The following is a 13,845-nucleotide window of genomic DNA, read 5'->3' on the forward strand; positions in this document are numbered from 1 at the left end:
ACTTCCACCCATGGTGATATTCAAAAGGAAGACCTTGCCGAAAGAGACCTTTCCAGCCGGCGTCATCATAAAAGCTAACTCGAAGGGATGGATGGATGAAGAAAAGATGAGCGAGTGGTTAAGGGAAGTTTACGCGAAGAGGCCGGGTGGCTTTTTTCACACAGCTCCGAAGGCGAACACACCTTCACTAAGACGGGCAGACAGCGCCGGACGACATACGCCAACATTTGCCAGTGGATCGTAAATGCCTGGGCAGATATTTCGGTCACAACTGTGGTCCGAGCTTTCCGGAAGGCAGGATTCACAGAACAACAGCGACACTGACTCCCGATGACTTCGACGAGACGGAACCGGCCATTTTGGATACCACGCTTGCGCAACTTTTCAATTCGGACACCGAAGACGAAGAATTCGAAGGATTTACGAATGAAGAATAACTTCAGAAGGTGAGCGTTATGTTTATTTTGTGTGTTGTGACATTAACGTTCGAGCAACATTATGTTACTATTGCTCTACACCATTTTGAATTTTACTATGTTTGTGATTGCACATTTGCGTACATTTTGGGACAGAGTTGTTAGAACGCTGGTTTTCAATATATTATTAAAGTTTGACTGAACTATCTGACTGTTTTTTTGACATTCCCTTTAGCGCAGCGTAGGCGCGGCTTATAATCCGGGGCGGCTTATTGGTGGACAAAGTTATGAAATATGTAATTCATTGAAGGTGCGGCTAATAATCCGGTGCGCCTTATAGTGCGGAAAATACGGTACATATGTAGCGACGAACTGTAGTTGCTGACAGTGGTTCCTGAGCCCATGTGGTGATATCCTTTACACACTGATGTCCCTTTTTGATGCAGTACCGCCTGAGGGATCGAAGGTCCGTAATATCATCGCTTACGGGCAGTGATTTCTCCAGATTCTCTGAATCTTTTGATGATATTACGGACCGTAGATGGTGAAATCCCGAAATTCCTTGCAATAGCTCGTTGAGAAACATTGTTCTTAGACTGTTCGACAATTTGCTCACGCATTTGTTCACAAAGTGGTGACCCTCGCCCCATCCTTGTTTGTGAACGACTGAGCATTTAATGGAAGCTGCTTTTAGATCCAATCATGGCAAGCACCTGTTCACCTGTGGGATGTTCCAAATAAGTGTTTGATGAGCATTCCTCAACTTTATCAGTCTTTTTTGCCACTTGTGCCAACATGTTGAAGGCATCAAACTCCAAAAATGAGCTAATATTTGCCAAAATATAAAGTTTTCCAGTTCGAACGTTAAATATCTTGTCTTTGCAGTCTATTCAATTGAATATAAGTTGAAAAGGATTTGAAAATCATTGTATTCTGCTTTTATTTACCATTTACACAACGTGCCAACTTCACTGGTTTTGGGGTTTGTAAGGCATCCAACACAAATTTAGGAACACACATTAATTAACCTCTTAAGGCCCAAGCTGTTTGTTTACATGCTTTTTATTTCTCTTTGCTATTTGGGCTTATTGGACCCTTATTGGAATAAAAACTAAGAATCATCTTTTGATATGATGTACTTAGTCCATAAGTACACAAACGTGTACTTCATGTTTAGTGACATGCTAATTCTTATTTTAACACTTTTTTTTTCCAAATTCCATTGTATGTTATACTCTTCTGACACCACCAGATGGCAGTATAAGTGTCCACATAAGCGGCCATAAGACCCCAATTCAGTAGTGTACACAATTTTGGAAATAAGAGCTAAAAGGTGCTGTCCACACATGTGGCCACTAAGCCTTTAGAGGTTTTAAGGTGAGTTGAGTTCATGAAAAGTTTTACTGCACATAACCATTATCAAACAACACACAAGTCACTGTTTTTTTTGGTCAAGATATGGATAGTTTTTTGTTTGTTTTTTTTGTTTTTTTACTGTAGGTAGATCAAATTAATAACATTATAGGGGTGGGCCAAAGAAAAGGCAAACTAAATGAATACATACAGAGGTAGTTGGAGGGTGTCCCCAGCTAAATGACAGATAGTTAATAGTAATGCACCCTTACTGGGTCCATTTGTACACTCTCAGTCACATTAACATTGATATTATACATGCAGGCACATAGATAGAAATGCCGTTAAATGTAGCTTTGATGTAGCAAGCTACTTTTGCTGTGTAGCTTGCTACAATTCTCCAGGGATAGCTTTCCCTGTAGCTTAGCTACATTTAATGAAGAGTAACTTGTAGCTTAGCTTACTACATTTTCCAAGTACCGTATTTTCTGGACCATAGGGCGCACCGGATTATAAGGCGCACTGCCGATGAGCGGGTCTATTCAGGTAATTTTTCATACAAAAGGCGCACAGGATTATAAGGCGCATTAAAGGGGTCATATTAAGATTTTTTTTCTAAATTTAAAACATTTCCTTGTGGTGTACATAACATGTAATTGTGGTTCCTTGGTCAAAATGTGACAAAAATGACAGTCGCTTCTGGATGCGCCATTTTGTGGGCGGTCTTATTTAGGTGGCTCACCTTCGACAGCGTCTTCTCCCCGTCATCTTTGTTGTAGCGGTGTAGCGTGCAAGGACGGGAGTGGAAGAAGTGTCAAAAGATGGAGCTAACTGTTTTAATGACATTCAGACTTTACTTAAATTAACAACAGAGCAGCGTCTCCTCATCCGTGGCTCACTAGTACAATAACAACGTCGGAAATGTGTCCCGTGAAAAAACGTCTGACCGGAACGCTCTAATAACTAAAGTTCCGTGGGTGAATTATGTAAACTCACTACACTGGTAGTTTTTAGCGCTTTCATAAAGAGATATAAATTAGAACGAGGGCTGGGCGATATATCGATATACACGATATATCGCGGGTTTGTCTCTGTGCGATATAGAAAATGACTATATCGTGATATTCGAGTATACGTTCTCACGCAGTTGCTTTCAGCTGCAGGCATTACACTACAGGCTTTTTTCCCCACTCTTTCTTGTCTCTCCTTCTCACAGAGACTTAAAACAAGCGCACCTTTTTACATACGTCACATACTGTCGCGCGTGCAACGTCATACGCCCTCGCCGAGCAGAGAGGTAGCGACATAGGTAACAATAGCTGTGATGCTAGCGGAGTGGTGCGAGTGGTAATACGAGAGAAAGAAGGTACCAATCTGGTAACAAATGAAGGAAGAATTAATTCCTAAGAAAAACAGCACGGGGTCCATCGTCTGGCGGTGGTTTGGCTTCAAGCGGAAAGATGTTGAACAGACAACTGTCATATGTAAAGTATGCGGCAAAAGCGTTGCTACAAAAAGTAGCACCTACTGCTAATTTGTAGCATCATTTGAAAAGTCACCCGCTAGAGAATGAAGAGGGCTTGAAACTCCGCATGTCAACATCTCCGTTCGGTGCCACACCAACAAAATGCCGAAGCAACCATTACCAGATCAACACCATATGAAAAAAATAGTCAACAACAGAAGGAGATAACGTCCGCAGTAAGCTACCACATAGTGAAGGACATACACTATTTGATTTCCTATTATGCAGCTCATTCTTATTTGACAGTTATTGAAATATCTTGTGTGATATCATGCACAAAAGTGCACTTTATTTGTTTTAAACTATTCTAGTTGCGTTCTGAACAAAAAGTGCACTTTAATTTAGTGTTGTTTTGATATGTGGCATCATTCACAAAAGTGCACTAATAGTTTGTTTTAAAATGTCTCTGACAATCTTGCACTTTCTGTTTTGAAATGACATGAATGTTTGTGCCACTGCTTAATAACTCTTTAATAAATACAGTTTTGGTCAATTGACTTAGTTGTGAGTTCCCTCTCTGCAGGAAAGTTTGAAATGAGCATATATTAATGCAGTATGAACAAGAATGTTTTAATGTCGACACATAGAGTCATCATACTGGTGTGATTATATGCATCAGGTGTTAATTCAAGGCTAAGGCAAAATATTGAGATATATATTGTGTATCGCTTAAAAATATCGAGATATTAATAAAAGGCCATATCGCCAAGCCCTAATTAGAACTTTACACTACTTTATATTGAATGCCCCATAACAAGAAGATAGCTTCTGTTTATCGACTACGGCATCGGCACAGACTACAGTGTAATGATAAATAATAAATGGGTTGTATAGCGCTTTTCTACCTTCAAGGTACTCAAAGCGCTTTGACACTACTTCCACATTTACCCATTCACACAGACATTCACACACTGATGGAGGGAGCTGCCATGCAAGGCGCTAACCAGCACCCATCAGGAGCAAGGGTGAAGTGTCTTGCTCATGACACAACGGACATGACGAGGTTGGTACTAGGTGGGGATTGAACCAGGGACCCTCGGGTCGCGCACGGCCATTCTTCCACTGCGCCACGCCGTCCCCGTGTACAGACGTGCGCAAATTTTCAGGACTTATGCAGATCTCAAATACACATCAGCAGGTACCAGAAGATAAGAAAAGTTGGTTTTGCATAATATTGTGAAACAAAACACCAGATAATATGTTTGCTGGTCCTTAAATGCACACCATAGTAATACTCGGTAGCCGTAATGGGCCGACAATCCATCAAGCGGTGCGGCTTCAAAGTCATACTAAAACATTTTGACAGATTTTTGAGCTCCGTGTGTAATGTTCTTTATTTTCAATGGAACATTTATAGTTTTGGTGTTGTTTACTGGCGTCATATTGCAGATTACACGTATCTCTTATGTGTGACTACCATTTACTGGTCACACTTATCATTACACCATGTACCAAATAAAATAGCTTTGAGGTCGGTAAGCACAACCAGAATTATTCCGTACATTAGGCGCACCTTCTACCTCAAAGAATACTCACCCCCAAATCCTCCACACGACACCTCCGCTCCGGACAGGCTAACCTCCTCCAACCTCCGAGGACAAAGCTACGAACTATGGGAGACCTGGCTTTCTGCTCCGCCGCTCCCAGTCTGTGGAATGCTCTCCCTGACCACCTGAGGGCACCACAGACTGTGGATGCTTTTAAAAAAAGGCTTAAAAACCCTTCTTTTAAAAAAAAGCCTTTTTATAGATATGCATACTAGTTCAAGCTATTAGGCTGTTCTAGTTTTTATTTTATTTATTTATTTTTAATTATCTTTTTATTTTATTATTTTTTTCAATACACTGTAGCACTTTGAGGTTGTTTGCTCAATGTAAAGTGCTTTTTACAAATAAAATCTATTATTATTAAGGCACACTGTCGATTTTTGAGAAAATGAAAGGATTTTAGGTGCGCCTTATAGTCTGAAAAGTACAGTAGCTTGCCCATCACTGGATGTACATCAACTTCCGTAACGTATATATGCTTGCTGAAATGTCAGGGAAGTCCGGAACCTACTTTGGTGAGACACTGTACTGATGCAAACACACTCACCAGTTTGTTCGTCTTCCATTTCTCATTCACAGACGACAAAACCCGCGTCAGCCTGGGCGAGAACGGCGATTACATCAACGCCAGCTATATCCGCGTGCAAGTCGGAAGTGAAGAAGTCTCCTACATCTCCTGCCAAGGGTCGCTACCCTCCACGGTGTCGGCATTCTGGCAGATGATCTGGGAAAACAAATCGGACGTGATAGCCATGATGACGCAGGAAGTAGAAAGGGGAAGGGTCAAATGTCACAAGTACTGGCCAGAGAAGATGAGCGAACCCCTTGACACGGGCAAGTATCAGGTCCACCTGGAGAACCAGCAGTACTTGGAGTACTTCCACATCAAGCTCATCCGTGTCGTGGAAAAAGAGGTGAGGGACATTCAAATGTTTTATTAAAGACATTTTATTCCGACTTTCTTCTTGACCGGACTCTTTCTGGGATTTCTTCAGACGGCTGAGAGCCACACTGTCCATCACCTGAAGTTCACACACTGGCCTGATCACGGTGTGCCGCACTACTCCGAGCACCTGGTTCGCTTCATCCGCTACCTGCGCTCCGTACACCGCAAGGGGCCCGTCACGGTCCACTGCAGCGCCGGCATCGGACGTTCGGGAGTTCTCATCTGCACTGACATTATTCTCCGACTCATTGAGAAGGATTTGCCTGTGAGTGACAACCTCTTTATTAGCTTCTGGCACTATCCACTAGCCTCTTTCGTACAGAGGTCCCGCAAAATCACAGCCTTATACTTGTGATTTTTTTCCAGAACCTAGAAAAACGAGGCAATTGATGTGCTGTAATTGTTTGTTTTTTTATACAAATTATGCCTAATTTATTGCAGATAAATAGATGTGTGACAACATCAGAATATCCCAAAATATCAGTTTTACAAGCTGGAGACAGGAAGTTGCACATTTAGAAAGAGGCCGAACAATCCCAAACATGGCAATTGAAATCCCACTAGTGATCATCATTTGCTGGATGTGCAAGTGGAATGTAATAGCAAAAACATTTTTAAAGCCCTAATACTAATTCTAGTAGAATGCCCATAATACAGCACAGTCCCTCTTTTTTAAAAGAGTTTCCGCGAAATAGGATTATTTTCATAGTTATAGACTTATAGGGCGGTATAGCACTGTTGGTAGAGTGGCTGTGTCAGCAACTTGAAGGTTCCAGTTTCGATCCCCGCTTCTGCCATCCTCGTCACTGCCGTTGTGTCCTTGGGCAAGACACTTTACCCACCTGCTCCCAGTGCCACCCACACTGGTTTAAAAATGTAACTTAGATATTGGGTTTCACTATGTAAAGCGCTTTGAGTCACTAGAGAAAAGCGCTATATAAAGTTAAAGTTCCAATGATTGTCACACACACACTAGGTGTGGCAAAATTATTCTCTGCATTTGACCCATCACCCTTGATCACCCCCTGGGAGGTGAGGGGAGCAGTGGGCAGCAGCGGTGGCCACGCCCGGGAATCATTTTTGGTGATTTAACCCCCAATTTCAACCCTTGATGCTGAGTGCCAAGCAGGGAGATAATGGGTCCCATTTTTATAGTCTTTGGTATGACTCGGCCGGGGTTTGAACTCACACCCTACCGATCTCCGAATATCATTCACTTCACTCAGACTTCCTTTTATTGTCATTCAAATCTGAACTGTACAGTACAGATAAGAACGAAATGTTGTTGCATTAGCTCGTTGTAGTGCAGGATAAAAGAGCAATAAGTTGCAGATATAAATAAATAGATTACTGTACAGATAAATATATTGCACTTTTGCATATGCATCCACGTTTATGGATGTATGTTATATTGTCTTTATGATTCGTTTTTGGGGGGGAATTGAGGGGATTATTATGATGCGTACAAGAGTCTGATGGCCTGAGGGAAGAAGCTGTTACAGAGCCCGGAGGTTCTTCTACAGAGGCTGTGGAACCTCTTTCTAGAGTCCAGTAGTGAAAACAGTCCTTGGTGGGTATGGGAGGAGTCTCTACAGATATTCTGAGGCCTGGTCAGGCAGCGGCTTTTTGCGATTTCCTGGATAGGAGGAAGAGGAGTCCTGATGATCTTTTCCGCCGTCCTCACCACTCTCTGCAGAGACTTCCAGTCTGAGGCACCGCAGGCTCCAGTCCAGTTTGTAGCATAAACAATTATAAATATGTTTTCTTTAACATAACTAGAGCCCTCTAAACGTGAAATAACACCCATATAGTCACCTTTCTACTCGATATACAGTACAAGCCAAAAGTTTGGACACACCTTCTCCTCATTGAATGCATTTTCTTTATTTTCATGACTATTTACATTGTAGATTGTCACTGAAGGCATCACAACTATGAATGAACACATGTGGAGTTATGTACTTAACAAAAAAAGGTGAAATAACTGAAATATTCTAGTTTCTTCAAAATAGCCACCCTTTGCTCTGATTACTGCTTCGCACACTCTTGGCATTCTCTCGATGAGCTTCAAGCACACCTGTGAAGTAAAAACCATTTCAGGTTTTCACCTCTTGAAGCTCATCGAACAAAGACCAACAGTGTGCGGAAAAGTAATAAGAGCAAAGGGTGGCTATTTTGAAGAAACTAGAATATCACAAAACATGTTTTCAGTTATTTCACCTTTTTTTGTTAAGTACATAACTCCACATGTGTTCATTCATAGTTGTGATGCCTTCAGTGACAATCTACAATGTAAATAGTCATGAAAAAAAAATAATAATAATAATTGAATGAGAAGGGGTGTCCAAACCTTTGGCCTGTACTGTATATCGTAGCCTTGAGTGCGTTCTACTGTACATTACAGTACTCACTGATAGCTACGTTGGGTCCTCCAAGTGTCATTGCTGTGGTCGACACCCGGCCACTACAACATGGCCGCTTCGTGGAAATACTTTGTCACATCCTGGGTAATAGGTTGCATTCGGACACGTGACTTTTGAACAGGGAAATACGGTGGTACAAGGGTTAGTGCATGTGCCTCTCAATAAGAAGGTCCTGGGTTCGATCCCTGGGCTCGGGGTCTTTCTGTGTAGAGTTTGCATGTTCTCCCTGTGACTGCGTGGGTTCCCTCTAGGTACTCCGGCTTCCTCCCACCTCCAAAGACATGCACCTGGGGATAGGTTGATTGGCAACACTAAATTGGCCCTAGTGTGTGAATGTGAGTGTGAATGTTGTCTGTCTATCTGTGTTGGCCCTGTGATGAGGTGGCGACTTGTCCAGGGTGTACCCCGCCTTTCGCACGAATGCAGCTGGGATAGGTTCCAGCAACCCTCGCAAACCCAAAGAGGGACAAGCGGTAGAAAATGCTGCTGGAGCCTATCCCAGCTGCACTTGGGCAGAAGGCGTTGTGAGTCTATTCCGACATTTTTTTCAGTATTTTTTCCAGGATACAGTTTGTCTCGGTACGGTTCCGTGGTTTTGTATTTTTTACAATCCATATTAATTCAGTTTGTTGTTCGTTTCAAAACCTGCTCAGTGGCCTTGTGGTTAGAGTGTCCGCCCTGAGATCGGTAGGTAGTGAGTTCAAACCCCGGCCGAGTCATACCAAAGACTATAAAAATGGGACCCATTATCTCCCTGCTTGGCATCAAGGGTTGGAATTGGGGGTTAAATCACCAAAATGATTACCGAGCGCCGCCACCGCTGCTGCTCACTGCTCCCCTCACCTCCTAGGGGGTGGAACAAGGGGATGGGTCAAATGCAGAGAATATTTTCACCACACTTAGTGTGTGTGTGACTATCAGTGGTACTTTAACTTTAACTTTTTACATTGTAAACAAAGCCTTTGTCCAACAAGTATGGCTACCCAGTCCCACAATGCATTGCAAAATCATTTACTCGGTACTAGTGTTGTAACGATACACACATTTTGGTACCGGTACTAAAATTATTTCGATACTTTTCGGTACTTTTCTAAATAAAGGGGACCACAAAAAAATGCATTATTGGCTTTATTTTAACAAAAAAATTATAGGGTACATTAAACATATGTTTCTTATTGCAGTTAAGTCCTTAAATAAAATAGTGAACATACAAGACAACTTGTCTTTTAGTAGTAAGTAAACAAACAAAGGCTCCTAATTTAGCTGCTGACATATGCAATAATATATGGTGTCATTTTCCATTCTATTATTTTGTCAACATTGTTAATCTACTTGTTCATTTACTGTTAATATCTGGTTACTTTCTCTATTAAGTTATATGTTTTATCTACAATTCTGTTAAAATGTAATAATAACGTATTCTTCTGTTTTTTGATAGTTTACATTAGTTTTGGATGATACCACAAATTTGGGTATCAATCCGATACCAAGTCGTTACAGGATCATACATTGGTCATATTCAAAGTCCTCATGTGTCCAGGGACATATTTCCTGAATTTATAAACATAATATCAATTTTTTTAAACCGAAAGAAAATGTTGTGATGCCCAAAAATATCGACGTAATAATAGTAGTATAGATTAGATACGTGCCTGTACTTGATAACATCACAGTGGATGTTAGGTGTAGATCCACCCATGGCATTTGTTTACATTTTGATGCCGGTGAGCTACGGTGTGTAGTGAAGCATGTTTAGCTATTCCTCGTCCTGCAGGGATGATACTTGTAAGAAACTCACTTTATTTGTCGCCATGGAGGCGAGGATTAGTGATTTAGAAGTAGCTACAACACTGCAGACTGCGGATGGACGTTAGCCGCTGGCCAAGAGAACCTCTTCCGGTGCGCGTTTCAGTGTTACAACTTCACCTTTATCTTTAGTTTTTAAAGGGGAACATTATCACAATTTCAGAAGGGTTAAAACCATTAAAAATCAGTTCCCAGTGGCTTAGTTTATTTTTCGAAGTTTTTTTCAAAATTTTACCCATCACGCAATATCCCTAAAAAAAGCTTCAAAGTGCCTGATTTTAACCATCGTTATATACACCCGTCCATTTTCCTGTGACGTCACATAGTGATGCCGATACAAACAAACATGGCGGATAGAACAGCAAATTATAGCGACATTAGCTCGGATTCAGACTCGGATTTCAGCGGCTTAAGCGATTCAACAGATTACGCATGTATTGAAACGGATGGTTGTAGTGTGGAGGCAGGTAGCGAAAACGAAATTGAAGAAGAAACTGAAGCTATTGAGCCATATCGGTTTGAACCGTATGCAAGCGAAACCGACGAAAACGACACGACAGCCAGCGACACGGGAGAAAGCGAGGACGAATTCGGCGATCGCCTTCTAACCAACGATTGGTATGTGTTTGTTTGGCATTAAAGGAAACTAACAACTATGAACTAGGTTTACAGCATATGAAATACATTTGGCAACAACATGCACTTTGAGAGTGCAGACAGCCCAGTTTTCATCAATTAATATATTCTGTAGACATACCCTCATCTACTCTCTTTTCCTGGGGGTCTGGCGGCAGATTTCTTTGACTTTATCGTTGGAAATGCATCTGCTTTGAGTGTCGCAGGATATCTACACATTCTTGCCATCTCTGTCGTAGCATAGCTTTCGTCGGTAAAGTGTGCGGAACAAAATGTCCAATTTCTTGCCACTTTCGCATCTTTGGGCCACTGGTGCAACTTGAATCCGTCCCTGTTCGTGTTGTTACACCCTCCGACAACACACCGACGAGGCATGATGTCTCCAAGGTACGGAAAACAGTCGAAAAAACGGAAAATAACAGAGCGGATTTGACTCGGTGTTTGAGAAAATGGCGGATTGCTTCCTGATGTGACGTCACATTGTGACGTCATTGCTCCGAGAGCGAATAATAGAAAGGCGTTTAATTCGCCAAACTTCACCCATTTAGAGTTCGGAAATCGTTTAAAAAATATGTATTGTCTTTTTTCTGCAACATCAAGGTATATATTGACGCTTACATAGGTCTGGTGATAATGTTCCCCTTTAAGCCAAAATGGATCCATTCACCCTTTTCTGTCTACACAGTGTGTCTGCTTGTAAGTACTCCGTTAATGTGTGCCGCTGAACATGCTCGTCTGCTCGTAAAACCAGCAATGACATGACGTGATGAGGTGGGGTGCGGGACCGGTACGTTTCAGAGGCGGTATTGTACAAAAAATGATTCATTAGTATCGCGGTACTATACTAATAGGTATACCGTACAACCCTACTTGGTACATGTAATACCCCACGACAGTGTCATGAAAATCGCTTGAGCAGTTTTTACTAACAAAGAAATAAAGCAATGAAGTACGATACAGTCATCAAAAGAACAGATACCAATGAAAGTTCAGTTAACTTCCTTGTTGGGGGTAATGAACCATTATTACCTCATGCACGGGCTAATTGAACCGCCATCTGTCCTCAGATCAACGTCAGCAACATCGTAAAGGAGATGAGACTTCAGCGGCACGGGATGATTCAGACCAAGGTCAGTGCCAACAGGGAAGGGGGGGGGGGTCGAGTGTCAAAGTTCAAGCTTTAAATCAAGCCGGCTTCCCGACGTTTGTCTCTGTCTTCGTTCCAGGAACAGTACCTCTTCTGCTACAAAGTCTGGTTGGAGGTTTTACAGGGCATTTTACAGCTCCACGGCACCCAGTGGCAGCCGGAAAGTCCCCAAGACCACAAAATTGTTTGAATGTTTGCGTTTGTGCGAGCGAGCGCACACCTTCCTACAGCACGCTTGACTGTTTTCATACAGTGTGTGTGTAGGCACTTACATACAGTACATGTCCTCCTTGTGTGTTTGTCTTTAGACCTCCGAGGGAATTCTCGCATTTTTCAGGCTTCGTGATCTGCCTTATATCTCCTTTATTTGATCGGATTATGTCTCTCAATGGCGTTAAATTTGCAAATTGCCATCATTTGTCATTAGTAGTTTAAAAGGTAGGACTGATCTCCAGGTCACCAGTGCATACGCATAGGATCATCTTACCAAAGTTTATTATCTGATAAGTCGACGGATGTGAGTTGTTTTTATTTCATTAAGTGCATTTGTACCCTGGACGAAAAACTAGGGCTTTCGGGCAAAAAGAACATTATTGATTGTGCGAATCATCTAAAGGAATGAAAAGAATCAAGTGCCTTGGAATGACTCGTGCGCCGCTTCGACCCTGAGCTGCTAGTCACAAGTGGACGGACCGCGGATTTGACCGAATGTGCGGATTTTGGTCTTTTTTGCTGTTAAGTATTTGCTTAATCCAAAGCACAGACAAGTTCGTGGTCACAGTGTAAAGATTTTTTTTTTTTTTTCGGAGCCCATTTTGTATGAAAAAAAAAACCCGCAGATAAGTTAACATAACACATTTATACATTTTCAGTTCCCGCTGAAAAGGCTTACCGTATTTTTCGGACTATAAGTCGCAGTTTTTTTCATAGTTTGGCCGGGGGTGCGACTTATACTCAGGAGCGACTTTTGTGTGAAATTATTAATACATTACCGTAAAATATCAAATAATATTATTTAGCTCATTCACGTAAGAGACTAGACCAGTGGTTCTTAACCTTGTTGGAGGTACCGAACCCTACCAGTTTCATATGCGCATTCACCGAACGTATGGCGTCACATTAGTGCCAAAAATCCGAGCGCATAAAAACTGTTATCGCGCACTGATTCTCCACTTCGTGCGCGCGCGCGACACCCTTTTGCGCGCGCGTGGTGCCTTTCTGCGCGCACGTGGTGCCTTTCTGCGCACGCGTGGTGTCTTTCTGCGCGCGCATGGTGCCTTTCTGCGCGCGCGCCGTCTCGGTCTGTGCGCTCTCTGTGTACTCCTGGCATCTCTCCTCACGCTGTCATGTTTCTTTTTGGCACTTTGGGGGCGGGTATGCTTAGACGGCCCCTCCTTTCTGATTGGCTCTGAGCATTTTTCAAATTACCAATCATTCTCCAGCGTAGCAACGTTGTAGCCATCTTACCTCGGACAGCGAGCCTCAATCATTACATTGATGTCAATGGTACATGTACTAATTAAATTACCATAACTTGCTCGATTTTTGACCAATTTACAAACGGTTTGCCTTGTTACAAATCTTATTACATGTAGATATGACATAGGATGCTGTACCTGTTGAAATTACCTCTTTCGCTTTAAAAAAAAAAAGACTTAATTGTGCAACATAGTTGTGTAGGGTCAGTGTTAGTCAGTTCTCTGATTATTTTAAACTGTTTCAGAATACATTATTAAAAGGCTATTTTTAACATTTTAAAAACAAAATTGAAAGATTATTTCATTAATTTTATGGCTGAATCAAAAGAAATTCCATAAATTAGAAAACAAATGTTCAAGAAGAAGTGAAAATATAAAATAATGTTATGGTTGGATGTTATTGCTGGTGGACCAGTTCTGGCTGAAAGATGTGATTATGGTGTTTGTTGTCTTATTATTTATTTGGGTCACATTTTGTATTACCCTGTATTGTGTTTATGTGGTATGAAATAACCTTCATCAGCGCACAACATGTTTTTATCCACTTCTTCCTCCGTAAATCTTGATA

General features: G+C 41.8%; 1 protein-coding gene across 1 annotated transcript in view; it reads left to right on the forward strand.

The window, feature by feature from the left end:
* The window catches only part of ptpn20 (protein tyrosine phosphatase non-receptor type 20), a 61,095-nt gene extending 48,164 nt beyond the window's left edge, over positions 1–12,931 (forward strand). Inside the window, exons 36-39 of the mRNA XM_072915581.1 lie at positions 5,421–5,755; positions 5,837–6,052; positions 11,720–11,782; positions 11,879–12,931. Of these exons, the coding sequence (XP_072771682.1) occupies positions 5,421–5,755; positions 5,837–6,052; positions 11,720–11,782; positions 11,879–11,989 (725 nt within the window). The 3' untranslated portion in view covers positions 11,990–12,931. The remainder of the gene's footprint in view (positions 1–5,420; positions 5,756–5,836; positions 6,053–11,719; positions 11,783–11,878) is intronic.
* Positions 12,932–13,845: the final 914 nt, after the last annotated feature.

This window comes from Nerophis lumbriciformis, linkage group LG02 (assembly GCF_033978685.3).
Source record: "Nerophis lumbriciformis linkage group LG02, RoL_Nlum_v2.1, whole genome shotgun sequence".
NCBI classification, from domain to species: Eukaryota; Metazoa; Chordata; class Actinopteri; order Syngnathiformes; family Syngnathidae; genus Nerophis; species Nerophis lumbriciformis.